Source organism: Theropithecus gelada, chromosome 3 (genome assembly GCF_003255815.1).
Source record: "Theropithecus gelada isolate Dixy chromosome 3, Tgel_1.0, whole genome shotgun sequence".
Taxonomy (NCBI): Eukaryota; Metazoa; Chordata; class Mammalia; order Primates; family Cercopithecidae; genus Theropithecus; species Theropithecus gelada.
In genome coordinates, this window is record NC_037670.1 from 54,111,091 (window position 1) to 54,137,671 (window position 26,581).

General features: G+C 44.2%; 2 protein-coding genes and 1 pseudogene across 2 annotated transcripts in view; all 3 read right to left on the bottom strand.

The window, feature by feature from the left end:
- Positions 1-26,581, bottom strand: part of RADIL (Rap associating with DIL domain) — an 80,903-nt gene that overhangs the window by 44,372 nt on the left and 9,950 nt on the right. The gene's annotated exons all lie outside the window — the stretch shown is intronic.
- PAPOLB (poly(A) polymerase beta) lies at positions 10,186-14,505 on the bottom strand. Its single transcript, XM_025380880.1, has one exon. It carries the CDS (start codon positions 14,263-14,265, stop codon positions 12,352-12,354), a length of 1,914 nt encoding a protein of 637 aa, XP_025236665.1. The 5' UTR covers positions 14,266-14,505; the 3' UTR covers positions 10,186-12,351.
- LOC112620535 lies at positions 17,937-24,139 on the bottom strand (annotated as a pseudogene).

Below are 26,581 nucleotides of genomic sequence, written 5' to 3' on the forward strand. Positions count from 1 at the left end.
TAAAAAGGAAGAAAGAAGCGAGAGGTGTCCTGTATATGAAAATTATATTTGCAGAATACTTTAGAAACCTAACCTAAAGAAAGCTAATGTAGGCTGCGCATGGTGGTTCATGCCTGTAATCCCAGTACTTTGGGAGGCTGAGGCGGGAGGATCACTTGAAGCCAGGAGTTTGGGAGCAGACTAGGTAACACAGCCAGACCCCGAATCCACAAAAATAAAAAGATGAGCCAGATGTGGTGGGACACACCTTGTCCCAGCTACTCAGGAGATGGAGGCAGGAGTAACTATTGAACCCACGAGATGGAGGCTGCATGAGCTATGATTGTGCCACTGCACTCCAGCCTGGGTGACAGAGCAAGACCTCATAAATAAAGTCAGAAAATGAAGGCATATTCTGAGAAAACGCCAGAACCCCATCTCTAATCGATCACTAAATGAAGTAAATGAATGCATACACTAAGAAAACACCAGAATGAAAAGCACCAAAACGTTGAAAATGCTTCTCTCCAGGAGGTGAGCCAACAGGTGATTTCTACTCCTTTCTTTATACTTTCACTTATTTTCCAAATTGTCGGCAAATTAAGAGGTTCCATTTTTTTTTAGAGGGAGAAGAAATTATTATTATTTTTTTTTACATACTCTAGGGAATTATTTCCATGATGAAACTTGGACCGCCTCATACTAATTAGAGTCTTACTCAGGGAACAACAATCGCGCTCTATGAGAAGCAACTGAAAACCTAATTAAGATAATGGGTAACTGAGGAGATAAAATGCTTAAGCCATTTGTTAGGCAGACACAGATGGAGACGGAGCTCTCCACGGCTGTGCCGAGGAGAGAGCGGCGTGGCGGAACCAAGAACTTTCTCCAGCCGAAACCAGGGGCCGTAGCTAGTTACCCTGGGAAGCCTGTGAGCCCTTTTCTTCTAGCGGGTCACGGTTACCAGCGAAGCACAGTCCTGCTCACCGCATCCAGCATGGCGCTGGGCAGGCCACCAACACCGACAGCCCTGTGGAGGGCGCTGTTTCATCTCAGCCACCACTGCGTATTTGTCTCTTTTGTCCCAGAGGTACAATCTTCTTTTTTTTTGAGACGGAGTCTCGCTCTGTCGCCCGGGCTGGAGTGCTGCGGCGCGATCTCAGCTCACTGCAAGCTCCGCCTCCCGGGTTCACGCCAGTCTCCTGCCTCAGCTTACCGAGTAGCTGGGACTACAGGCGCCCGCCACCACGCCCGGCTAATTTTTTTTTGTATTTTTAGTAGAGACGGGATTTCACCGTGTTAGCCAGGAATGGTCTCGATCTCCTGAGCTAAGATCGCGGTACTGCACTCCAGCCTGGGTGACAGAGTCTGAAAAAAAAAAAAAATGCTGACTGGACTGTGATGATGATCACACAACTTTGTAAATTTACTAAAAATTCATTCGATTGTATACTAAAAACAGGTAAATTTTATGGTATAAAAATACCTCTTATAATAAAACTGAAAAAAAAAACTCAGCAAATACATTTCTTTACGTTATAATCCAACAGAGACAAGGAAGACGGCTCCAAGAAGCTGAAATTGATAAGATATTGAATATATCTAAACATCTTAAAAGAGGGAAGACAATTAAGACTGTTAAGGGAATGTGGAAATAATAAAAAGTACCAAGGAAAAGAACGGACAAGCAAGAAGGACAATAATTAACTACAAAAAAAAAAAAAAAAAAGTTGGACAGGAAGGAAAAACAATCTTTGTATAGATCCATCTTTAGTTGTGAAAAGCTACACATGATCATAAAAATGCAAACCCTGATTATTAATCTAAAAAAAAACATAACTATATTGAGAAGATTGGGCAATAGGAATTGGAAATTTGGAGAGGGGGGTGGTGAAAAGACCTAAGTTCTCATTTTCCATTGAAGGAAGTCACTAGAAAATGTCTAAAATTTTTAAAAATCAAGACATAGTAGGATACATTTGTTATTTAAAGACAGGAAATTAGGCTGGGCCTGGTGGCTCACGCCTGTAATCCCAGCAATCTGGGAGGCCGAGGCAGGCAGATCACCTGAGGTCAGAAGTTTGAGACCAGCCTGACCAACGTGGAGAAACCTCATCTCTACCGAAAATACAAAATTAGCCAGGCATGGTGGCACATGCCTGTAATCCCAGCTACTTGGGAGACTGAAGCAGGAGAATTGTTTGAACCTGGGAGGCAGAGGTTGCGTTGAGCCGAGATCATGCCATTGCGCTCCAGCCTGGGCAACAAGAGGGAAACTCCGTCTCAAAAAAAAAAAAAAAAAAAAAAAAGATAAGGAATTAAAAGCCAAAAAGAAACAGTTCACAGTTGAAAGTGGTTGTGGGGAGTTCAATACTGGGAAGAAGGAATGGCTATGGCAGAGAACTGCTGTTTTGCTTTTAATTAGTAATGAGAAAGTATTGCTTTAACTGTGCATATATATACATAACTTTGGTGAAAATAAGTAAAAATTTTTAAGTGTACATAGTTTTCATTCTACTACAAGAATGAATGAATGAATGAATGAACATTCATAGGATTAATTCCATCAACTCCTAAACACACGTGTTTATCTTCTAACATCTCTGGAACTGGAAGACATCCTGTATTCTGTGGAATGTCAGCCAGGCTGCAGCTGTGAGGTGAGAACTTGGTTGTTGTTGCCTGGGGCGAGATTCTGCAACATTTCAGTTAATTCAGGACCATCCAAAGAATGAACATACCTTCCAGCTGTTATCTGCAACAAACTTGCAGACTGAATATGCAAGTGGCTTGGAAGAACATACTAGAGATGAGACAGCAGGGGATGCCACATCACCAATCCGTTTGAGGACAAATAAAATGATACTGTGTGGGGAGTGTGGACAGGGACGGCTCTGATTTGAAAAGACTTAGACTCTAAATTCATTTCAGTCTTGCATACCTTTCTGTGTATGCACAAAACGAATACAGATCAAAATCTGTGTTGAAATAAATCTTTAGATACCATATAGCTTAAGTAAAAAATAAAAATCCTAGATAATAAGAAAGTATTATGTCCTAGTTTAATTGTATTTTTTATGTTGGTTAACACTGGTGATCTTACTACTGATAACATCTTTTCTTTGGTGAAATATGGTATACGTAGGAAGGTAAGTTGCAAAATTGTTCCTAACAATCCCCAAATACACAGTGTTTCGTCTACACCAAGGAATATTCCATAACCATTAAGATGAATGCATTGGCGGTATAACACACGATGTAATTTCCAGACAGGATCTGGTATGACAAATACAGAAAACTAAGTATATGATTCCCCCATTTTTTTCTTTTCATTTTTTTCTTCATTCCTTTTACCCACACTACACAGATGATTCCATTTAAAACAAAAAACAAAAAAACAAAAATCTTTGACAAAAAGAACCCTGTAGGTATGTACATACATATGTAAGAAGTCCCCTGCAGAATAATATAAGCACAGAAAAAGCATGGAAGGTCACTATGGTAGGCAGAATTCTAAGATGGCTCCATGATCTCTGCCCTCTGGGCTCACTCTGTGATTATGCTGCATGGGAGAAGAGATTCTGCAGATATAATAATTAAGGTTGTCTATCAGCTGACTTTGAGATATGGAGGTTATTCATTGGGCCAAACCTAATCACGTGTGCTCCTTCAAAGCCCAGAGTTCTCTCCAGCTGGTCACGGAAGAGAAGTCAGAGAGAGATGAAGTGTGAGAAGTGTGTGATGCCACGGAAGTTCTCCAGGGCATCACGGGGACAACCTGACAGCAGTCACTGGGAGCTGAGAGTGGTCCCCGGCTATAAGCCAGTGAGAGAGGAGGAGAGAGATGCAGAGGCTTCAGTCCTAAAACCACAAGGAATTGAACTCTGCCAACAACTTGTGAGTCTGAAAGAAATCCCTGAGCTCCAGAGAGGAATGCAGCCCAGCCGATACCTTGAGTGCAGCTGTGTGAGACCTGGACAGAAGGTCTAGCTCCCCCATGCCCAGACTCCTGACTTGTGGAAAATGTAAGTTAAATAGTATAGTTTTAAGCTGTACTTGTAGTTGCAAGCAATAGAAAACAAGTTCAGGGCCGAGTGTGGTGGCTCATGCCTGGAATTCCAGCACTTTGGAAGGCCAAGGCGGGTGGATCATCTGAGGTCAGGAGTTCAAGACCAGTCTTGCCAACATGGCGAAACCCCATCTCTACTAAAAATACAAAAAAAAAAAAAGTAGCCAGGCATGGTGGCACACACCCGTAATCCCAGCTACTTAGGTGGCTGAGGCAGGAGAATTGCTTGAACCTGGGAGGCGGAGGTTGCAGTGAGCCGAGATCGTGCCATTGCCTGGGTGACAAGAGCAAAACTCCGTCTCAAAAAAAAAAAAAAAGAAAAGAAAAGTTCAGATTTTAGTGCCAGGAAATGGGGTGCTACTGTAACAAATACCTAAAACGTGAAGGTGCTTTGGTAATCAGGCAATAGGTGGAGGCTGGAAGGACTCTGAGAAGCAGGATGGAAAAAGTCTAGATTACCTTGAACAGGCTACTAGGAAATGTGCACAGTAAAGACATTGCTTCTTTCTCAGAATAAAGTGAGAACCTTCCTAAATCACCTCAGAGAAAGGCAAAATTGCTGCAAACAGCAGAAACCTAGATGCTCACAAACCTGCCAGCAAAGGCTCAGAAGGAAGTGAGAGGCATGTTACTGGAAACTGGAGGAAGGAGGAATCTTGTGATGTGAGGGCAGGGAGCTCACTGAAATTGTCATCCTGCAGTTGTTGGAAAGCAGAATTTGCAAATGCTGAACCTGAAGAGATGGCCAAGGAGGTTTCCAAGCAGAGTATAGAAGGTGCCCCCTGGTTTCTTCTTGCTGCTTATGGTGAGAGGCAACAGGAGAGAGAGAAATTGAAGAACTGTTCAGCAAAATAAGAACCAGGACTGGACAAGTTTGAAAATGCACAGCCTCTCCAGATGACAAGAGATGCCAAAAGTCAGAAATGGCTTCTGATGGGAGGCAGAGAGGAAAAACCAAGTGTGGGCCTGGACAACCCTTTGCTGAAACCCAGGAAGACCAAAAGGTCAGGGTACCTGGTCACATAAATGACTCAGTAGAGTAAGGGTGTTTCTCATGTATTTTTCTTAGTCAAAACAGAGCACCTCAAGGAAGTTCAAGAGCACTGTCCCTCCACCATCTCACCAGCAGCTAAAAGTAGAGAAGGGATTATCTCAGAGACATTTATGGATGTGGCTTCTGTCTAATGGAGTGAATTCTCGTGAAATCCTCATCCGGCCCACAAGTTCTTCAGAAAATTATGCCAGCAGAAACACTGCTGGCCTAGACTGAAAGGAACAGAGACACTGAAAAATGAAGGGGGTGGCTACAGACAGGAAGTAGCTGATAAACATGCTACCGTCCATGTAGAGGGAAAGATGACTCACAGGATGAAGCCAAGATCCCAGAGGGTGGCACCGACACGACAGAAGGCAGAGCTAAGAGACTATCCCCAGGCTTTGGAATGGAACAAAAGAACTTCCACTGGACTGGAATTTGCCTCACTAGAGTTCAAAAATGCTTTGGGCCAGACCAGTGGCACCTTTTTACCTTCCATTTTCTCCTATTATTTATTTATTTATTTATTGAGACAGGGTCTAGCTCTGTTGCCCAGGCTGGAGTGCAGTGGCGTGTTCATAGCTCACTGCAACCTCAGACTCCTAGGTTCAAGCAATCCTCTCATCTAAGCCTCCTGAGTGCTGGGAACACAGGTGTGTGCCACCATGCCTGACTAATTTTTTATTTTTTGTAGAGATGGGGTCTTGCTATGTTGCCCAGACTGGTCTTGAACTCCTGGCCTCAAGCCATCCTCCCACCATAGCATCCCAAAATGCTTGAATTACAAGAGTGATCATTTCCCCTCTCTTCCTCTTCCTCTTCTTCTTCTTCTTCTCCTCCTCCTCCTCCTTTTTTTAAACACAGAGCCTCACTTTGTAGCCCAGGCTGGGGTACAACGGCATGATCTTGGCTTACTGCAATCTCCGCCTTTCAAGTGGTTCTTGTGCCTTAGCCTCCCAAGTGGCTGGGATTACAGGCATGTGCCACCACACGCTGCTGATTTTTGTATTTTTGGTAGAGATGGGGTTTCACCATGTTGGCCAGGTTGGTCTCGAACTCCTGACCTCATGTGATCCACCCGCCTCGGCCTCCCAAAGTGCTGGGATTACAGGCATGAGCCACCGTGCCCGGTCCATTTCCCTCACTTTTGAACCAGAGTGACTGTTACCCTATGCCTGTCCCACCTTTGTAAGTTGGGAGGGTCGGGGCAGATACTTGTATCTTTAGTGTCACAGGTCCACAGATGGAAAGAAATAGTGCCCCAAGAGTGGTACTTAATGGATTATACCCAGAAGCCCCATTCACACCTGATTTAGATTAAGATGATGAGATTTTAGACTTGAACTGATACTGTAATAGGATGAGACTGGGGGACCTTGAGATGGGGTGAGTGTGTTTTGCATGCGGGTGTAACTATGGGTTACTGCAGGCCAGATGGCAGACTGTGGCAACCAGAATTCTAAGATGACCCCCAGTGACCCTTGCTTTGCATAACCCGCCCTCCAACCTTGAGTATGAGTGGGAACTGTTTGTGTCATTTCATGATTATGTTTTGTTGTATGGCAAAATAGACTTTTGCAGATATGTAAATAAGTTTATTCATCAGTTCACTTTGGGTTCATCAAAAGGGAGATTATACAGGTGGGCCTCACCTAAACACATGAACTGTTTAAAAAGCAGAAAGGAAGTCAAATACTCAAAAGAATGATGGAGATTCGACATGCCACTGCTGACTTGAAGATGCTGGGGGTAGGCCGGGCGTGTTGGCTCATGCCTGTAATCCCAGCACTTTGGGAGGCTGAGGCGGGCGGATCACCTGAGGTCAGGAGTTTGAGATCAGCCTGACCAACATGGAGAAACCTCATCTTTACTAAAAATACAAAATTAGCCAGGCATAGTGGCGGGTGCTGGTAATCCTAGCTACTTGAGAGGCTGAGGCAGGAGAATCGCTTGAACCCGGGAGGCAGAGGTTGCAGTGAGCCAAGATCGTGCCACTGCACTCCAGCCTGGGCGACAGAGCGAGACTCCGTCTCAAAACAAACAAACAAAAACAAAAAGATACCACTTTGGTATTGGTTGTTTAATTATATTTCACACATATGAAAGCATTTGTAACTTAGATTAATAACAAAATGAACACCATTTCATCCACCACCCAACCTAAAAAGAATGAACTAGTTCCAGAATCACATCAACCCTCCCAAGCACATCTTCCTGCCTGTCCCCACCTCTCATCCTACCAAAGGGAATCACTTTCCTGGATTCCGTGTTTAACATGGCCTTTTTTCATTTATAGTTACACCACACATTTTTGGAACCCTAAATTATACTGCTCTACTTTGCTTATTTTGAAACCTTATATAAATGGTATCACGCTCTGTGCATTTTTCTGCAATGTGCTTTTCCCCCCAACATGATGAGACACAGCTAACATTGACGCAGGTAGCTACGGTTTAATTTTACAACTTTATGGTATTTATTGCACAAATATGCCATCATCCAGCCATTCCCTCATTGATGGATATGTGGATTGTTTGAAACTTTAGGCTATGACAAAACATTGATATAAATACTCATTTTCAAGTGCTGACTTTTCTACCACCACGAGAAATACTAGAGAAAATTATGGTATTTAAATGGCACACTGGAGGTAAACTAGAAGGTGTGTAGGGTTCTGGACATGGCTGTGGTCCCACAGACGCTGGTCACCCCAAAGACTAAGGGGATCAGTAAGATGAAGTACATCAGTGTCCCACAGCACAAGGGTGAAGACCTACGAGTAGAATAATTGGAACGCAGAGTGTGGGCCCGTCGTCAACTGTGCCAGATAAGACCAAGCTGCTTCCCAAAGGGGCCAAAACAATTTGCACCATGTTCTCACCGGCACCGTGTTCGAGTTTCCATTGCTCCTCATCCTCACTATACCTAGACACTGTTAGACTTTTATATTTTTGTTAAAAAAAAAAGAAAGAAAGAAAAATAAAGAAAATAGAAATACTTCTCTGGTCTTATATTGTATTTTCCTTATTATTACTGAGATTGGGCAAATTTTCACATTTATTGACCGTTCCTAGTTCCTCTTCTGTGAAATGCTTATGCATTTCTTTGGCCCATTTTTTAAAGCTGGGTTGTTGGGGATTTTATTGTTTTCATTTTTCAAGACAGAGTCTTGCTCTGTCGCTCAGGCTGGAGTGCAGTAGCGTGATCTCAGTTCACTGCAACCTCCGTCTCCTGGGTTCAAGCGATTCTCATGCCTCAGCTTCCCAAGCAGCTAGGATTACAGGTGCGCATCACCATGCTCAGCGAATTTCTGTATCTTTTGTAGAGAAAAATACAAAAGGTGGAGTTTCACCACATTGGTCAGGCTGGAATCAAACTCCTGGCCTCAAGGGTTCTGCTCGCCGTGGCCTCCCAAAACGCTGGGTTTACGAGCATGAACCACTGCATCCAGCTTTTTTTTTTTTTTTTTTTTTTTTAAATACAGACTCTCACCATCACCCAGGCTGGAGTGCTGTGGCGCGATCTCAGCTCACTGCAACCTTCATCTCCTGGGTTCAAGCGATTCTCCTGCATGAGCCTCTTGGGACAGACAGGTACATGCTGGGGCTACAGGTACGTGCCACCATGACCAGCTATTTGTATTTTTAGTAGAGATGGTTTTTTGTCATGTTGTCATGTTGCCGAGGCTGGTCTTGAACTCCTGGCCTCAAGCGATCCACCCGCCTTGACCTCCCAGAGTGCTGGGATTACAGGCATGAGCTACTGCACCCGGCCTATTGATCTTTAAAATAGACTTTTTCCTTTGCCATCCTTAATATATTCTGGATAGTAATGATTTGTCAGTTTTATCACAAAATCTTCTCCCAGCTTAGGGCCTGTTTTTCAGTTTTTCACTTTTCACTATTCATTATCTGATGAAAAAAAATCTCTTAATTATACCAACCTCTTCTTTTATGACTTGAGCTTTTTTGTGTCTTCTTTATGCTATTTGTTACTTAATTTTTAACTTACTGTTCTGTGGTCAGAGAACATGTCCTATAAATCAGATACTTTGAAGTATGTTAAATATTACTTTTGATATAGCATGAGGTTAATTTTTGTACACACCCAATACTTAAGAATAATATGCATTTTCCAATTGTGGGGTGGAAGTTTCCATAACAAATGTTCACCAGATCATTGATGGCAAACAATGGCTGAGGGGGATGGGTGACAAATCCAGCCCTGGCCATCTGTTTACATATTGTCTATGACTGATTGCCCTCTACAAAGGCAGAGTTAAGTAGCTGCGACAGAGACCTGACGGCTTCACAGAGCTGAAAATATTTACTATCTGGTCCTTAATGCGAAAAGTCCACCAGCCACTACGCTGGGCCGTGTTCAAAAACTGTTTCCCTTCTATTTTTATCTGCTTGATATCAGTTAATGAAAGGCTGTTTTGAAATCTTCTATGATAATGACATATTTAGCAATTTCTGTTCATCTTTGTTATTTTATGTTGAGGCTGATTTATTAGGTGTAGACAAGTTTTAAATTATTCAATGCTCCTGATGCGGTAGGTCTTCTATCATTAATGCATGGTCCTTTTGCCCTTAATAATTATTTTTGCTCTGACACCTACTTGAATGATACTGTTATTATACCACCTTCTTTTCATTAGCATGCCTTTTTCCCATCCTTTTATTTTGGTTGTGTCTCTCTTAAGTAAAACAGCATACAGTTGGACTTGGTTTTCCCATGGAATCTGACTGTCTCTGCCTTTTTAAAACACGAAGTTTGGTCCATTTATTGTAGTGACAGATATATTTGGTTTCATTTCCATGACCATAGATTGTGTTTTCTTTTTACTCTATTTTTTTGTATGCTTTCCCCCTTTTTTTCCTGCCTTCTTTTGGATTCCGCTTAACTTCATTTTTTATCTTTACCGATTTGAAATTTTCACCTTTTCATGTTTCCCTAAACATTATTACATTCTAGACTGAGTAAAGTTGAAAAGTTCATCAGTGTTTCTACCCTCCTTCAGAACAATGTAAGTACATCTGAATTCATATCTTAGATTTAAATCGTACTACTGTCCAGTATTTTAGTTTCACTTTGCTTATTTGCCATTTATTTTTATTGCATTTTTAATGGAGAAATAAGTCATCTGTTTTCAAAACAGTGCTTGAATATACCAGGAGTATAGATACTATAAAACAAAGCAAACTCCACTCACTAGGTACATCACAGGAAAAATGGTCTGACATTCAACTAATAAAAATTAGAAATAAAAAGTTCCAAGGTTCCAGCTTGGTAAAACAGATACAGTTACAGGTAATGTTTAATAAACTAATTTTTTTCCCCATGTGTAAACAAAATGACCAGACTAAATTATTGCCTGGCCATTTCAACCTAACACCATAGCCATTCAAAATACAGATACTGTGCACACTTCACCCGACTTATTATTGTGGTGAAAGGGCAAAGATGTGAGAAAAAGAAATACTGTACACTAGAGATCAGAAGGTAATGGTGAAAGAAAAGTCTCTACAGCCTAAAAGGACATGACTATATTCCAACTTTAGAAAATTAATCCAGAAAGACAAGAAAGAGTTTAAGTAATTGCAGTTTAACACGAAAAGTGCAGAGTCAGAGAAGGGACAGGAGGGGTTAAAGCAAGGCTAATTGGAAAGCCTGTTAAGTTTGCTGTCTAGATTAAGAAAGACTAAACTTTCATTCATTCACATCTGTTGCCCCTCACATTTCCTAAACATAGATGCTCTACTGCTTAATTATGAGGGATCTTTTTTTTTCAACTTAAAGTATTGCTAATCTTTTGTGGACTAAAAGAGCAGAAAGCCAATAAGATGTCAAGTGCTTGCTAGAAATTACTTTTTTATGTTTCTACATGTAAAATTTAGAGATGAATTTTGATAAATCATTTAAAAATAAAAATGTGCTTAAAATTCTTGAAGAAAATGCCTTTTTGCTTATGTGTGCAATTGGAAATTAACTTTCCTATAAGGAGGTATTCTGTGGAATGTACAAAACTTCTCATATGAAGCGATCAAATGGTCATCCAAGATCAGAAACATATCTCATAGACATTACATTTAGTAAAGTTTTGCTAAAATGTGGTGTTTCATTGTAACCAATATTTGGTGTTTGTGCCATGTGGCCACAGGATTGTCGGTTTCACATCATGGTTTAGAGAATATTATTCTTTTTTTCTTGTGAAATGACACATAAGCATACTGTGCCCATACAAGCAAAGAGAAGAGGGGGAGGCAAAAAGCTTTTTTGTTTTAGGACTAATGATTGAGGAAAAGAGAACATGGAGCTTTGTTAGCTCAAAGAAAATGTTTGATCGCTGATTACTCTCTAAAACAGTTCTATGGATGAAACCAGTGTGTCCTTTCTCCATAGTGTGCCATCAAAACCAAAGACCTACTAATGATTGTTTTGATGTCAAACACATACCTTAAAGTTGACATTTCATTTTAAAGGGTTACAGCTACCTCATAGGGACTGAGCTAGATGTACTTTTATGCTTTCTGTGAAGTATAGTACACCACTGCACAATGGTATCCAATTTTAAGATTAATAGTGAACAAACCTCTTCACGGAAAAATAAAATTCACCAATTTGAAAAATCTAAAATTAGTTCTACTTTCTAATAAAAAATATAAAGTGCATCATCAGTATAAGGAATTCTGATACCCGTTTGTATTGCAAATTTTCCCAACAAATCATCAAACATAAATCCAATCCAGATGTCAGTCACGGGTACAAATATAGCTGAAAGGTTTTTTTCTTTTTAAGGGCAGTAGTCCTTTGAAATAGTTAATGTAACTGTTGCTGACACATTAATAACAGTACCTCTAGCTGTCACATACTAATGTGGACTTCTGATCAAGACTGGCCCAGTAAAGGAAGTTACCAAATAAGCCTCAATCTATTTCAAGTCATTCTCTGTACCCTTCATTCTCCTTCTTTAGTATTTGAAGACGACAGGTTGAGTTGGCAGATATTGTTCATGGACCCTTGACGTTGTTTTTAACCATTCAACCTTTTTTACTGAATTCTTGATAACAGGAACTGGATTTGCAGGGAGAATGGGGATACTGGAAAGATCTATACTGATGTTACCTGAGAGGCCAACAGAGAAGATGCTGTCTGAATTTTTCTAATGGAGTTATACTTGTCTTTGTATTGAGTTTCTCCTCTTCTGTTTTGTTTTTCTTGGTCCTTTCTTCTTTATGAGGCAAGAATATCCTCTAGGCTCCAACTATAGGATTAGATATGCTTGTTGCTGCGTTTCCTGAAGGTCTGGATGGCTTATGAGACATGTCGAAGAAACAACTCTGGCGACCATGGCCTTTGGTGATGGAGAAATGGCAGGCTGAGAGACAGCGTGAGGAATACTTTCATTTAATGCAACCCCTGAACTTTCACTGGTATTCATCTGTTGCAAGGAAATTTCAGTAGCCTGTACGTTAGCCATCGATGCTGTCATTACAGCCAGGGCAGGACTATTTCTACCCTGAGAACTGCTAATCAATGGGCCTGTCTTCATAGTGCTAGTAGATGAAGGCACAGACATGCTGTTTTCACAGCCTGCAGACAAGTCAAAGCTGCTGTCGTTCAGATCTGTCAATCTTCTACCTTCTGTTGCCTGTGCTTTCTTGTCCTGAAGCACATGATGAGGCAGCAGCTGGTGAAGCTCCTTTCTTCTTAAATGCATTGCAGTAATTTTCATACCCATCTCAAACATCTTACTATTCATTGCTTGCCTATAAACAGTATCTGTGAAAGACTGGATATCATAGGTGAGATCAATACTGAGAATTTCAGAGTTTTCTGGCTTTTTTAGCACTAACCCAATCACCCACATTGTACGAAATTCTTCCATATCAGGATTTTCTTTGGGTGCTGGAAATGACTGTGGATTCACATGTGCCAGTGTAATAAATTCATTCTTCTCCAAGCTCCCAACCAGGATTCGGATCTTTGATTCCACCAAGCCCACCCATTCTAAATGCTGTTTTTCTGTTGGTGCACTTGCCAGAAGTACAATATAATGCTTGTACTTCTGAAAGAAGCTTGGAGCTTCAAAGAGTTTGGACCACTCAGCCTTACTCAGCAAAATCTCGTGTGTGATAGCAAGTCCCTGTTTAAACTCCTCAATCATGACCATCCTGGTTGAAACAGACACGTTGTATGTGGAGTTCTGCTGTGGGTATGCTGGTGTGATGATGGGCATAAGATGGTACCTATCACTGGGATTTACTCTTGGGTCCCATACAGGCAAATTAAGATTCCGTTCTTCAGGCTCTTTCAGTAACACTGGGTTTGGCCATTCCCATTCCGAAAATACCAAGAAGAATTTCCGCACGAGAGTTGACGCTACTGCATTTGGATAAAGCTGACAAGTTCTTGCTACCAGCATGGCCCAGGAAACACCTCCGAGGAAACCTAATATATTGGAATAGATATTGTGGCACTTGGCCCACAGTTTGATGGCTCTTAGAGTCAACCTGAAGTTGTCAATGTTTGGCACTAGATGTAAAATTTCATCGGTTACCCGGCAACCGTTAAGGCTTCTTATGCATCTAATGTCTAAATTTTTAAGCAGACTGTCATCTCTTAGGTCCAAATCTTCTGGAATAGTCTGTAGTGCTAATCTTGCAAATAAAATATCAATCTCTATCCCATCAAAACACAGTTTGATAACTGGCACAAATGCCTCCTCAACAGCCCTTAAATCTTTTACTTCCTCCTGTAGTTTCAGTTTAACATAGAATGAGGTGAAAAAGTCGCTTCGATCCACATGCCTTGGTGCAACGCACAAGGCGTCAATATCTGCACCTTTCGTATGTACTCCTAATCTGTAAGAGCCAAACGTAAAAATCTTTCCGCCAACGTTTTCAATTACAGACTGGGGAAGGCTCTTGCTTTCACTGATTTCGCGTATCCATTCCTTTACCAGATTATTTAATTTTTCCAAAACTAAAATCCTGCGCTGCAGTTCCTCTTCCTCTTCGAAGACCCCGAAGGGCCTGAGGGTTTCTATTAGCCTCTGGGTGAGAAGGCAGTCCGTCTCCTTGGGGACCGCTAGGCTGATAGGCGAGGAGATGCCATAGCACTTCGGCGGCGGCGCCTGCTGCGGTGGTCCCTGGGTTGTCACCGGAAACGGCATCATCTTTCAGCGCCCGCCCCTCCAGGGCACGTCCCCCACCACCGCGACCTTCGCGGTCGCCGCCCGGGTCATGATCCTCTGAGGCGGGAAGGGCAGGGCTTCTAGCTGCCCTGGTCGGACACCACTCCCGCTCCCGCTGCGCGCCCGCCGCTTCAGGAGCTTCTCCTCCTTCCCCTCAGTCCCAACATGGCGCCAGACCCCTCAGCGGCCGCGTTCCAGAACCTACCGTACACGCGTGGGCGCCTGCGCACCGGCCGCCAGCGCGAGGGTTCACGGAAGCCACGGCTTTCTGGGCCGAGGGCCCCCTCCCGCTGCGCGGGGGGCTCTAGATGGGGGTGGACAGGGCTCACGTTGTCTATAACCGGCCAAACTCAACCCTTCATTACCACTATTTTACATATTTGCGCAACTTTACCCATCTAATTCTTTGCTCCCCAAGTCCCCTGACACCTCAGATGTGCGTCTTTTCTGGGGCACCCTCTGCCCACTTCACCCTAGCGTGCACCCTTTGGAAGTCCAAAGACCCCTTCATAGTGGGAACCCGTTGGTGGAAAGCAGTTTCTGTCTTGTTTCTTGGGCTGTTGCTGGACGTTGGTTTAGCTGGGGTAGCATTTCGAGGTCAACATTTGTATTCTGGCCATGCTTTAAAGGCATGATTCTGCTGTCCTCTGGTTCCCATTGAGGATTCCACAGCTGCATGAACTGCTGCTCGTCTGCCTTTTCTTATGGCAGCTGTAAAAGTCTTTGTCCCTAGTGCCCTGTCTGATCCCACCACTGTGTGTCCAGGCATAGATTTCCCTTTAATAATCTTACCCAGGCCGGGCGGGGTGGCTCACTACTGTAAGCCCAGCACTTTGGGAGGCCAAGGCTGTCGGATCACCTGAGGTCAGGAGTTCGAGACCAGCCTCAACATGGAGAAACCCCGTCTCTACTAAAAATACAAAATTAGCCAGGTGTGGTGGTGCATGCCTGTAATCCCAGCTACTCAGGAGGCTGAGGCAGGAGAATTGCTTGAACTTGGGAGGTGGAGGTTGTGGTGAACTGAGATCGCGCCATTGTACTCCAGCCTGGGCAACAAGAGCGAAACTCCGTCTCAAATAAATAAATAAATAAATAAATAAATAAATAAATAAATAAATAAAATATAATCTTACCCAGGATACACTATGATTCCCGAATCAGAAGTCATGCTTTTCATGATCTCCAAAAGCTTCTCAGGCACTTCCTCAGAATATGCTCTCCCACCTGTCTCCTGCTTCTCTTCATCTAGACACGCTGTCAACCTTCTCACTCTGTCCTCCATGTCTCTTAAGCCATGTGTCTTTCTGGGTGATGCCAGATTACCTCCAAGTCCTCTCTTCAGTTGTATTTAGTCTGCTGTTTAAGCATCATTGAAATATCCACTTAAATACTTATATTTTTATTACTAGAAACACTATTTTGTTCTTTTCCAAGCTTCTCTTCCTTGTAGATGGCATTCTGTTCTTTCATGTTTTTCCCCCACCTTTTATTTCTTTAAACGTGTTAAACATACATATTTAGTACTCTATAACTAATGATTCTAATTCCAAATGCTCTTGAGAAACCATATAGTTTGTTGTTGTCCAAGAACTCAAGAGTGGCACTCTTGTGTCTTGTAATTTTGGATTGTGAGCTCATTTCTGGTGAGGCTTGGAATGCCTGTGTAGAGGATGTGTCCTTCCAAAGAGGATTTGCTTTGTTTCCAGTAGATGTTCTTGTACACTATAGAATTACATACAGTGTAATTTCTTATCCAGGGATTATCCACAACATCTAGGTGGTGCAACTTTGAACCCCAAATACATGTGAGAGGACATGTGGTTTTCAATTCTAAGGAACAGTCTTTAGTTTTTCCCACCCAGGTCAAGAGAGAGAACTTCCTTTGCCATCTCCTTTCACCAGGTAGCAGATTTTTCCTGTTCCATTTTTCACTCAATGTGTCACCCTTTGAGGATTCCAATTGTATTTGGAGGGGTCTCAATTCTAACTTCCTACCTTTTAAGGTCCCAAGAGATTTCTGTCTCTTCTTGGACAGCTGCTAAACTTAAGTTTCTCAGTTTCCAAGACTGGCAAATGCCTCTAGGGCGGTTCTAGTTTCAGAATCAGCTAAAATTCTGAGGTTTCAAGGCATCTCTCTTTTTTTCCACCCCTAGAGATTTCCTTTATTTTCCTGGGTAAGATATGCATTAAAAAAATGACTTCTTGTATTTATCCAACATTTCCAGGCACTTTACACAGAAAGATTTTCCAGGATAATTAATCCCATATATTGCCAGAAATATAAATACCTTCTTTTCAATCCATTTCAACATTGGCTTGCATGCTCAAAAACAGCTATCAGAAAGGTCTTTGGTGACCTCCATGTTGCCCAATCCATGACCCCAATGATTTTCATCTTCTTTGACCTATCGTAGCTTCATCTTGGCCTCAGCAACACCATACTCTTTATGTTGTCTTCCACATGTCTGGCCACTCCTCAGTCGAATTTGCTGATTCCTCCTCTTTTACTTGACCTCTAAATGTTGGGAGTTCCTCCAGTTTGTATTCTAAGCCCTCATTTCTCCTCACTGCATGTACATTCACTGCCTGGTTAATCTACTGATTTCCACAGCTTTAAATATCTCCTACTTACAGATTAATTCATATTTTAATCAGATTCTGTCTGAACTCCAGATCCATATTATCTGACTGCCCATGGTTGCCACCTATATTTGAACTCCAGATCCATATTATCTGACTGCCCATGGTTACCACCTGTATTTGGATGTCTTTAACTTAACATAGTTTAAAGAGAACTCTAACTCTTCCTCCCATAGTTTGCTTCTCTCTCAGTAGTCTCCATTTTAGGAAATGGCATCTCTTTCTATCCAACTCTTGATATGAGAAACCTGGGAGTCATTCTGGACACCTCCCTCTTTTGCATTCTCAACACCCAATTCATTTACAAGTTCTGTTGATTTCACCTCCAGAATATACTTAAAATCCCTCTACTGCTTTCTACCTGTTCCCTTATAACTCTAGTGCAAGCCACCATCAACTCTCATTTCAACTTCTACAACAACCGAATTAATCTCCTATTACTGACCTTTTCAAAGTATTCTCTACCTAGGAGCCAGAGTCATCTTTTAATCCCTCCAATGATCTCCCATTATATGCAGTGTAAAATTCAAAATACATAACAAGCCAGATTGATCTTTCCCCCAACTATCTGTCTAGCCACACCTGCTGCAACTTTCCCCTTTGCACCAGTGCCTGCCTTTGCTTCATTCTCTCTCATCCCTGGATCTCCGCACAATGCTGTTCTCTCTGCCCAGAATGCTCTTCCTGCCCCACCGACTGCCCACTGCTCTCTACCTGGTTGGTGTGTTGTCATCTTTGAGACTGGCTTACATTTCACCTCTTCAGAGTGAATTTTCCTCACCCCCATTCCAAATGAGCACCTGTGCTGCTTTTTCATAGCACATAAAACAACTTGTAGTTGCAGTCACGTACATTATGACATTTTGGACAACAGGCCATATATACAATGATGGCCCTACAAGAATATAATATTGTATTTTTACTGTTTCTTTTCAGTGTGGTTTTTTTTTTTGTTGTTGTTGTTCCCAAGTTTTATTCAAGAACGCTTACAAAATATTCCAGATAAATGAAATTTAATCCTTGTCTTCCTCCTCTTCTTCGTCCTGGTTAATCTGGAAGTAATGTAATTCGTAACTCTTTGCTGTTAGCAACTAGGCGCAGCCCAATATTCTTCAAATATTTTTTGTTGAGATATTTCAAATACCTTTTGGAGAAAGGGACCTTGGATGTCACAGTGATCTTGCTCTTGCTCCTTTCTATGGTCACCACCCCTCCACCAAAGTTCCCAGCTTTTCCGTTCACTTTGATCCTTTCTCGCAAAAACTGCTCAAAATTGGCAGCATCCATGATTCCATCTTCTACAGGGTGGGTGCAATCAGGAGTGAACTTCAGAACCTGCTTCCTCTTCTTTTTTTTTTTTTTTTAAATTTGAGACGGAGTCTTGCTCTGTCGCCCAGGCTGGAGTGCAGTGGCTCGATCCCGACTCACTGCAAGTTCCACCTCCTGGGTTCACACCATTCTCCTGCCTCAGCCTCCTGAGTAGCTGAGACTATAGGCACCCGCCACCACGCCCGGCTAATTTTTTTGTATTTTTAGTAGAGACGGGGTTTCACCATGTTAGCCAGGATGGTCTCAATCTCCTGACCTCATGATCCACTCACCTCGGCCTCCCAAAGTGCTAGGATTACAGGCGCGAGCCACCACGCCCAGCCAGAACCTGCTTTTTTTTTTTTTTTGCCCCCCTTCACCACAAAGTTTTTCACAGGAGCTATGGCAGCAGCAGACGCAGAAAGGGAAGTGAATGAACTCCTTTTCTGTGTTTAGATATGTTTAGACACACAAATACTTATCATTATGTTCTAATTACCTTTAGCATTCAGTATACAGAAATATACTGTACAGGTGTGTAACCTAGGAGCAATAGGCTATGCCATACAACCTAGGTGTGTAGTAAACTATACCATCTAGGCTTGTGGAAGTCACTCTGGGATGTTCCAACAATGACAAATTGCCTAATGATGGATTTCTCAAAACATATCACCATCATTAAGTAGTGCATGACTGTACATGTTTTTTGAGTGATTATATCTGTGTATGTGTGCATGTGCATGTGTGTGTGCGTGTGTGTGTGTTTTAAGGGACAAGGTCTCCTCTGTTGCCCAGGCTGGAGTGCAGTAGTGCAATCATAGCTCACTGCAGCCTCAAACTTCTGGCCTGTCTTGTCCTCCCAAAGTGCTTGGATTACAGGCGTGAACCACTGCACCCAGCCACATCTTTGTTTTGACTGCTCACTAGACTCCTGACTCCATGAAATCATTTATTTATAAATCCATTAAATTGATGTCTTTGTTTTGTCTATTGCAACATATCCAGCCCCTAGTCAAGAGCCTAACACAGAGTAGCCAAATTTTATTTATGAATAAATGAGAACAAAAAATTATTTCTCATCCAGGTCTCTGGCAAATCAATATCTAGAAAACCTGTTTCTTGGGTCTTGACTAGATAGAGGGGCAATTTCAAATCTATACGTTGTGACCTTGGGGAAATCATTTAATTATTCATTGCACAGCTGCTCACAAAAGACAGCTACGGACTTTCTATGGCTGCATTCCTATAACACTCCATTCCACTGCAATACCTTTGGATTTGAAAGTGTCTCCAGGGGAGACTTATCCTGGGTCAGTGAGGGGTGAGGACAGCGGCACAGTCAGTGCTATGGTTTGGATGGGATTGTCCCCACTAAAACTCATGTTGAAATTTGATCCCCAAAGGGGCAGTGCTGGAGGTAGGCCTAGTAGGAGGTGTTTGGGTTGTGGGGACAGATCCCTCATGAATGGCTGGTACTGTGCTCACCGTAGTAAATGAGTTCTTGTTCTGGCAAGACCAAATCAGTTCTCACAGGAATGGATGGGTTTCCAAGAATAGTAGGCTGCTATAAAGCCAGGGCACCCCTCAGGTTTCCCTCTTTGCACTTGTCTGCTTCCCCTTTGACCTTTTCTGCCATGTGATGATGTTGCATGGAAGCCCTCACCAGAAGCCGGGGCCATGCCCTGGAACTTCCCAGCCTCTGGAACCGTGAGATAAATAAACCTCTTTTCCTTGTATACTACCAGCCACAGGTATTCTGTTGTGGTAACAAGAAATGGACTAAAGCAGTGCCTAAAGGTGTGAAGGGGCACACAGGCACAGGAGGCTTCTGAGGAAGCTGCTGTCCAGTCGTGCTCACCAGGAAATGACATGCACATATGCTCTCTAATCCAGCAGCTCCATTCCTGGAAGAATGCCTCCGAGAACTCTGCACAGGCCCTCAACAGGTTCATTGTGTCACCATTTTAGTAGGAAGAATCTGTACCCAAATTGAGTGTCTGTGCTTAAGGAAATGAATATATGGTATAGGCATATAATGGAAAACTATGCATCAGTCAAAAGCAATGAGTTGACTAGAGCACCATGGGTAGGTGTCAAAAACATAATGTGAGGCTAGGTGTGGTGGCTCATGGCTGTAATCTCAGCACTTTGGGAGGCTGAGGTGGGAGGATGACTTGAGCCCAGGAGTTTGAGACCAGCCTGGGCAACTTAGTGAGGCACTGTCTCTATTTTTTAAATAAATAAATAAATAAATAAATAAATAAATAAAGTAATGTGAGTTATAGTTCAATCCCACTTAGGTAAATTAAACATATACAAAATATTATTTATGTCTTAAGGATACATATGAATCCAAATATATGAAAGGTATGTTGGAATGGTATTCATTAATACACTAGAGTGGGTTCCCAAGAACGGAATGACGATGAGAAAAGAAAATGATCCTATCCATCCACCAGACCATCTGCCAAAAGATTGGAAACCAACAGCTACACAAACCACAGAGAAGCTTGTGTGGCCCTTCCTCTGCACTTACTTGCTCCCCATATTGGTGAGATGGTTGTCCTGCATTAGGCATTTGGTCATGGCTGCAGGCCAGAGAAACTAACTTTCATAACCTTGACTTTGACATCATTGGTTTCTTATTCTGGGGAAATAAACGGGTCTTTTAAATAACATATATGTATACATGTGGCAGCCTGTGGATTAGCTATCCGCAACCCTCACAACTTCTTTGCCTTGTACTAGAGGATGCAGAGCCAAAATCTTTGTCTAGCTTCCTCTGTAGCCAGAGCCAGCCGTGGGTGGCAATGGCATTAGTGAAGCTAGCCTCCCCTACTGTGTGTGTTAGCCACACTTGTTTCACCTTCTTCCAGCTGCAAACTTGTACCAGCCTCATGTTTTCTAGTGAATGTTTTGCCATTTTCTTGCTGAACTTTAGACATGCATTACTTTGTTCTAGTTATTCATCACATCAGTTTTAGATATTGCAAACATTTTCTTCTAGTATATCACCTTTTATCTAGACACTGTCCTTGGTCAAACAGAAATTTTCAATTTTGATATAGTCAAATCTATCTACTTTTTTTCCTTACATATTGCACTTTAAAAAACAAACAAACAAAAAAAAAAAACAGGCTGGGCACGGTGGCTTATGCCTGTAATTCCAGCATTTTGGAAGGCCGAGGAAGGCAGATCACTTGAGGTCAGGAGTTCAAGACCAGCCTGACTAACATGGCGAAACCCTGCCTTTACTAAAAATACAAAAATTAGCCGGGCCTCATGGTGGCTGTCTGTGATCCCAGCTATTCAGGAGGCTGAGGCAGGAGAATAGGCTGAACCCAGGAAGTGGAGGTTGCAGTGAGCTGAGATCACCCCACCGCACTCCAGCCTGGGTGACAGAGCAAGACTCCATCTCAAAAGACAAACAAACAAAAACAGATGAGGTCTTGCCCTTTTGCCCAGGTTGGAGTGCAGTGGCATGATCACAGCTCACTGCAGCCTTGACCTTCTGGGCTCTAGTGATCCTCCCACCTTAGCCTCCTGAGTAGCTGGGACTACAGGCCTGTGGCACCACACACAGCTAATTTTCATATATATATTTTTTTTTTGTAGAGACAGAGTCTCATTATGTTGCCCTGGCCCAACTCCTGGCCCAATTGATCCTCTCACTTCAGCCCCTCAAAGTGCTAGGATTACAGGCGTGAGCCACCATGCCCAACCAGTTTGCACTTTTTAAGCCTTCTTTATGCAATATTTCATTTGGCTATATAATTTTACCTTTGACATGTAGGTCTCTGATGCATTTGGAGGAAGGATCCAATTTCTGTTTTTTTTTTTTTTCCCATATAGCTGAATCCATATATCCCAACATCATTTACAAAATTCTTTCCCCAGGATTTATGATGCATGCTATAGCCCACCCAATTCCTACAGCGTATTTGGTCTGCATCTGCACTATCTCTTCTGTTCCATTGCTTTATTTGTCTCTTCCTGTCCCTAAAACCACATAGTTTCAATCACCATGGCTTTAAGACATATCTCAAGACTAATAAGGTCAATCCCTCCCACCCTTGCTTGTGTTGTTCAAACCCATCATAGGCATTCGAGAATCTGACTCTTTCACAAAGATGGACACTCAGGCCAGGTGCAGTGACTCACACCTGAAATCCTGGCACTTTGGGAGGCTGAGGCAGGAGGACCTCCTGAGGTCTTGAACCTCAGGAGTTCAAGACCATCCTGGGCAACAAAGTGAGGCCTCATCTCTACCAAAAATAAAAATAAAATAAAGAAATAAGTAGAGTGTGCTGGCATGTGCCTGTGTTCCCAGCTTCTCAGAGGGGCTGAGCTGGGAGGATCGCTTGGGCCCAGAAGAGTGAGGCTGCAGTGAGCCACAATTGCACTACTGCACTCCAGCCTGGGCAACAGAGTATGTTCCTGTCTCAAACAACAACAACAACAACAAACAAAGATGGACGACAGCACGGCAGGGAAGGGGGTGCAGGGCGAGCTGACTTCTCTCAGTCTCTATATATCTGAAACCTCTGAAAACACTTCTGCCACTTAAACCTTCAAAACAAAAACGATACATTCTCTATGTTAGTATATTCTCTGAAACCACGAGAGACGCTGCTCAATATGATTTAAACAGATCCCCAAACATCTTTCAACCAACATTATAGGTCACTGTTGGGAACCAACAGATATTAACATTTTTTTTTTTTTTTGAGATGAAGTCTTGCTCTGTTGCCCAGGCTGGAGTGCAGTGGCACAATCTCAGCTCACTGCAACCTCCACCCCCCAGGTTCAAGCAATTCTCCTGCCTCAGCCTCCCAAGTAGCTGGGATTACAGGTGCACACCACCATGCCTGGCTAAATTTTTTTGTATTTTTAGTAGAGACGGGGTTTCACCATATTAGTCAGGGTAGTCTCGAACTCCTGACCTAAGGCGCTCCACCCACCTTGGCCTCCCAAAGTACTGGGATTACAGGTGTGAGCCACCACGCCCAGCTATTTTGTCTTTCAAACATTTCACACCAGTGACAACATCCCTCTGTGTTTTTGGTGTTAATGCTAAACTCTGTCAGTGGCCCCTTACAGAATATAGCTGGACGTCACTCGAGTCCCCAGGGCAGGAGGGGGTGCTGCCCCTCCAGGACTCACTCAGCTGAGGGGACAACAGGGCTGTTAACAGTGCTTCTATGACCAAACTGAAGGTTATGGATTTTTTAAAAGTCTAAGCAGTAAACTGAAGGATGAAACTGGCTGTGAGCAGCTAACCATTCGACTTCATTTTCTCTTTGAATTGGAAATGCTCAAACACGTCTTTAAAGTTCAATAAGTTTTCTAGTTTTAGGCTGGTGAAAAAAGGTTTGGAGTTGTTTTGTAGCCAGACCACATACAGTGAACGTTTCCCATGGTGACTCTGTCATTGGGAATCCACTGGAAGGGAAGTCCCAGTCAAGTGGCAGTGAATTATTCCCACATAAAAAGAGGAAAAGCAATCCTTTCACGAAACTTCACTGTGCTAAGATAAGAGTTATTTTCAAGTCAGAGTCACAGCGGAAGAAAAATATTTCAAATGAAAACAACCACAAAGATGTTTGGGGACACGGGAGGACAGAACTCACAGCACCCAGTCAGCAGAGGAAGGCAGCGGCGGCTTCCCGCGTGCACACAACAGTCCCTGTGGCCCGAACACCCCTGGCTGTCATTGGGGAGGCCGAGTCCTGCTGCCTGTCCTGAGTGACAAGGCAGGACGACAAACGCAAACTGAGAGCTGGCACACAGCAACAACACAGACCTGCCACCCACCTGCCAGCTCCAACACAGCGCTGGGGGCAGGAGGGCAGCCCACTGCGCCGCCGGGTGACCAGGGCTGCAGGTTCCTCCGTCGCTCAAGCCACATCCACACGCCTGGACGGCCACACCGTCCCCACACCACCCTCCCACACGCACACACACAAAGAAAACCGACTCCACTCTGGAGTCTTGCAGACGCAGGGGAGCTGAGACCCACAGAGGGGCCTCCTCTCCTCAGGGCACCAACCCTTCCACAGGTATTTAATAAGCACCTACTGTATACCAGACATTGGATTGGCTGTTTTTCAGTCAAAAGCCCAGTGAGTGCTGGGGTGGTGTCCCCAGGCTTTGTTTAGCCTGAACCTTCTTGGGTAAACCTGGGCAGCTTTACAAATGCTCTAGGGTGCCTCTTTACAAAGGGGGTATCCAAAGCCACGGTGATGTCCCTGTTTCCAGGAACGCATGAATGCCAAGACTGCATGTCACCATCCCTGAGACTCTGGGCTTGCCAGGCACCCCAGCCCCTCCGAGAGTGGCCCGGGAGAGACGAATGTCGCCAATGTGGATCAGGCCTGAGGGTCTGGGGCGGGCACTCAGCTACATGGTCCCAGTGGACAAGGGCTGGTGTGGCCAAGTCCAGGCAGCCAGGTCCAATACTGCAGCTCTCAATAGAGGGCAGGTCTGCCTCCAGGGAACAGCTGGCCATGTCTGCAGACATCTTTGGTTGCTACAACTTGGGGGTGGGGGCACAGGAGCCAGGGACACTGCTCAATGCCCTGCAACCACGGACGCCTCGCTCAGCGAGGATGCCCCAACCTGAAATGTAATGGGAGGAAGGGAGAAAGCAAGGAAGGCCAGCCCTCCGGGGGCTGTGCGCCAGTTTAACACTCGCCCCTCCTGCAAAGGCGAACCAACCCTCCGCTCACCCTTCCCCAGCCCCTGACAAAAACCACATGGCCCTGCCATCGCCCCTCCCCAGTGCGCCTAAGTGACTGCTGTCTTATCTCGGTGACAGGACCCAGGCCCTCTCTGTGGGGCACCAGCCCTAAATACCAGCCTTCTGGGAAAGGGGGGTGAGAGCCACTTCCAGCCCGGCCACATCTCCAACACCAGCCTCCTCCTGGAAGAGACCCTCTAGGTTTTGTGACTCTGGAAATCAGGGGGAACCTGGCGGCTATGAGAAGGCAATGTTTATGGAAAACAAAACCCAAAGTGCCTGCGCGCATTTCTACAGGTGGGTAACAGCGAACTAAGTGATGACTGAACTGGCAGGAAGCGCCTGGTTGACACCTTCCCCACCAGACTCCACAGGGGAGTCTAAGGTGAGGGGCCGGGGAGAGGCCTGAGAGGCTCTGGCGAAATGCTTCCTCTGAAATGGTGCAACCCGTTAGCCCAACTCAGAACCAGTGTGACTCTGTTTTTCTTTTGAGTCAGAGTCTTGCTCTGTCGCCCAGGCTGGAGTGCAGTGGTGCGATCTCAGCTCACTGCAACCTGTCTCCCAGGTTCAAGCGATTCTTCGCCTCCCAAGTAGCTGGGATTACAGGCACGCACCATCATGCCCGGCTAATTCTTTTGTATTTTCAGTAGAGACGGGATTTCACCATGTTGGTCAGACTGGTCTCGAACTCCTGACTTCAAATGATCTGCCTGTCTTGGCCTCCCAAAGTGCTGGGATTACACACATGAGCCACCGCGCCTGGCCAAGTGCGACTCTTACCGTAGGAGCAATAACTGGAAATTATTGACAAACAGTGTTACAGTGGTGAGCAACCCGGGCCTGGACTCATTCACACACACATACATGGTCACACATGCACACACATGCACACCACACAGACACACACATGCACACCACATCACCACATGCGCAGGCCAGGGGTCCCTTCCCTTTCTTGCCACTTTTTCCAGGTGATATTGGACTGTTCTCTCACCGGGGAGCAGGGACAACCCCATGCTGGGTCCTCTGGGGAGAGAATGCAGGAGTTGAAGGGGCCCTAGCGTGCTCTGGACCTCACTGGGCCTGCCCTGCAGGGGCAGATGCCATCCCACTATCCAGCTGTCCTTCGGAAACTACACTACCCACTTCAGTAGGATTTGTTTCACTGCAGCCCCCACCTTCCGCCACAGTGACATGGTGATGCATGCCCCACACTGAGAGCCGCTCTCAGGACAAACAGGCACCACAGCAGCCCCATCGGTGCCCAGGGACAGGCGAGCTGCTAGAAGGTGCAGAGCTCCCCATCACTGGGGGTATGTAAGGGAGAGGACACAATGGGTGTTAGGAAAGCCTCCCCACCACGATTCTTCTGCATCACTCCAACCTGAGGCAGGCTGGCACCCAAAGCTGCTGGACAAGCTGCTACAGTGAACAACCCCTCGGCTTCCCACCGCCTCCCCTTCTCTGGCTCTCAGTCGTTCCCCTTGGAAGGGTGAGGGAGGAATCACCTAGTGCCGGCTGCAAACTCACTCAGGGGGACACGGGACACAACAAAGGCTCAGCGCCCTCCCCATTCTGTGCCTCCAAGCCAGCAGGAGAGAACTCTCAGAG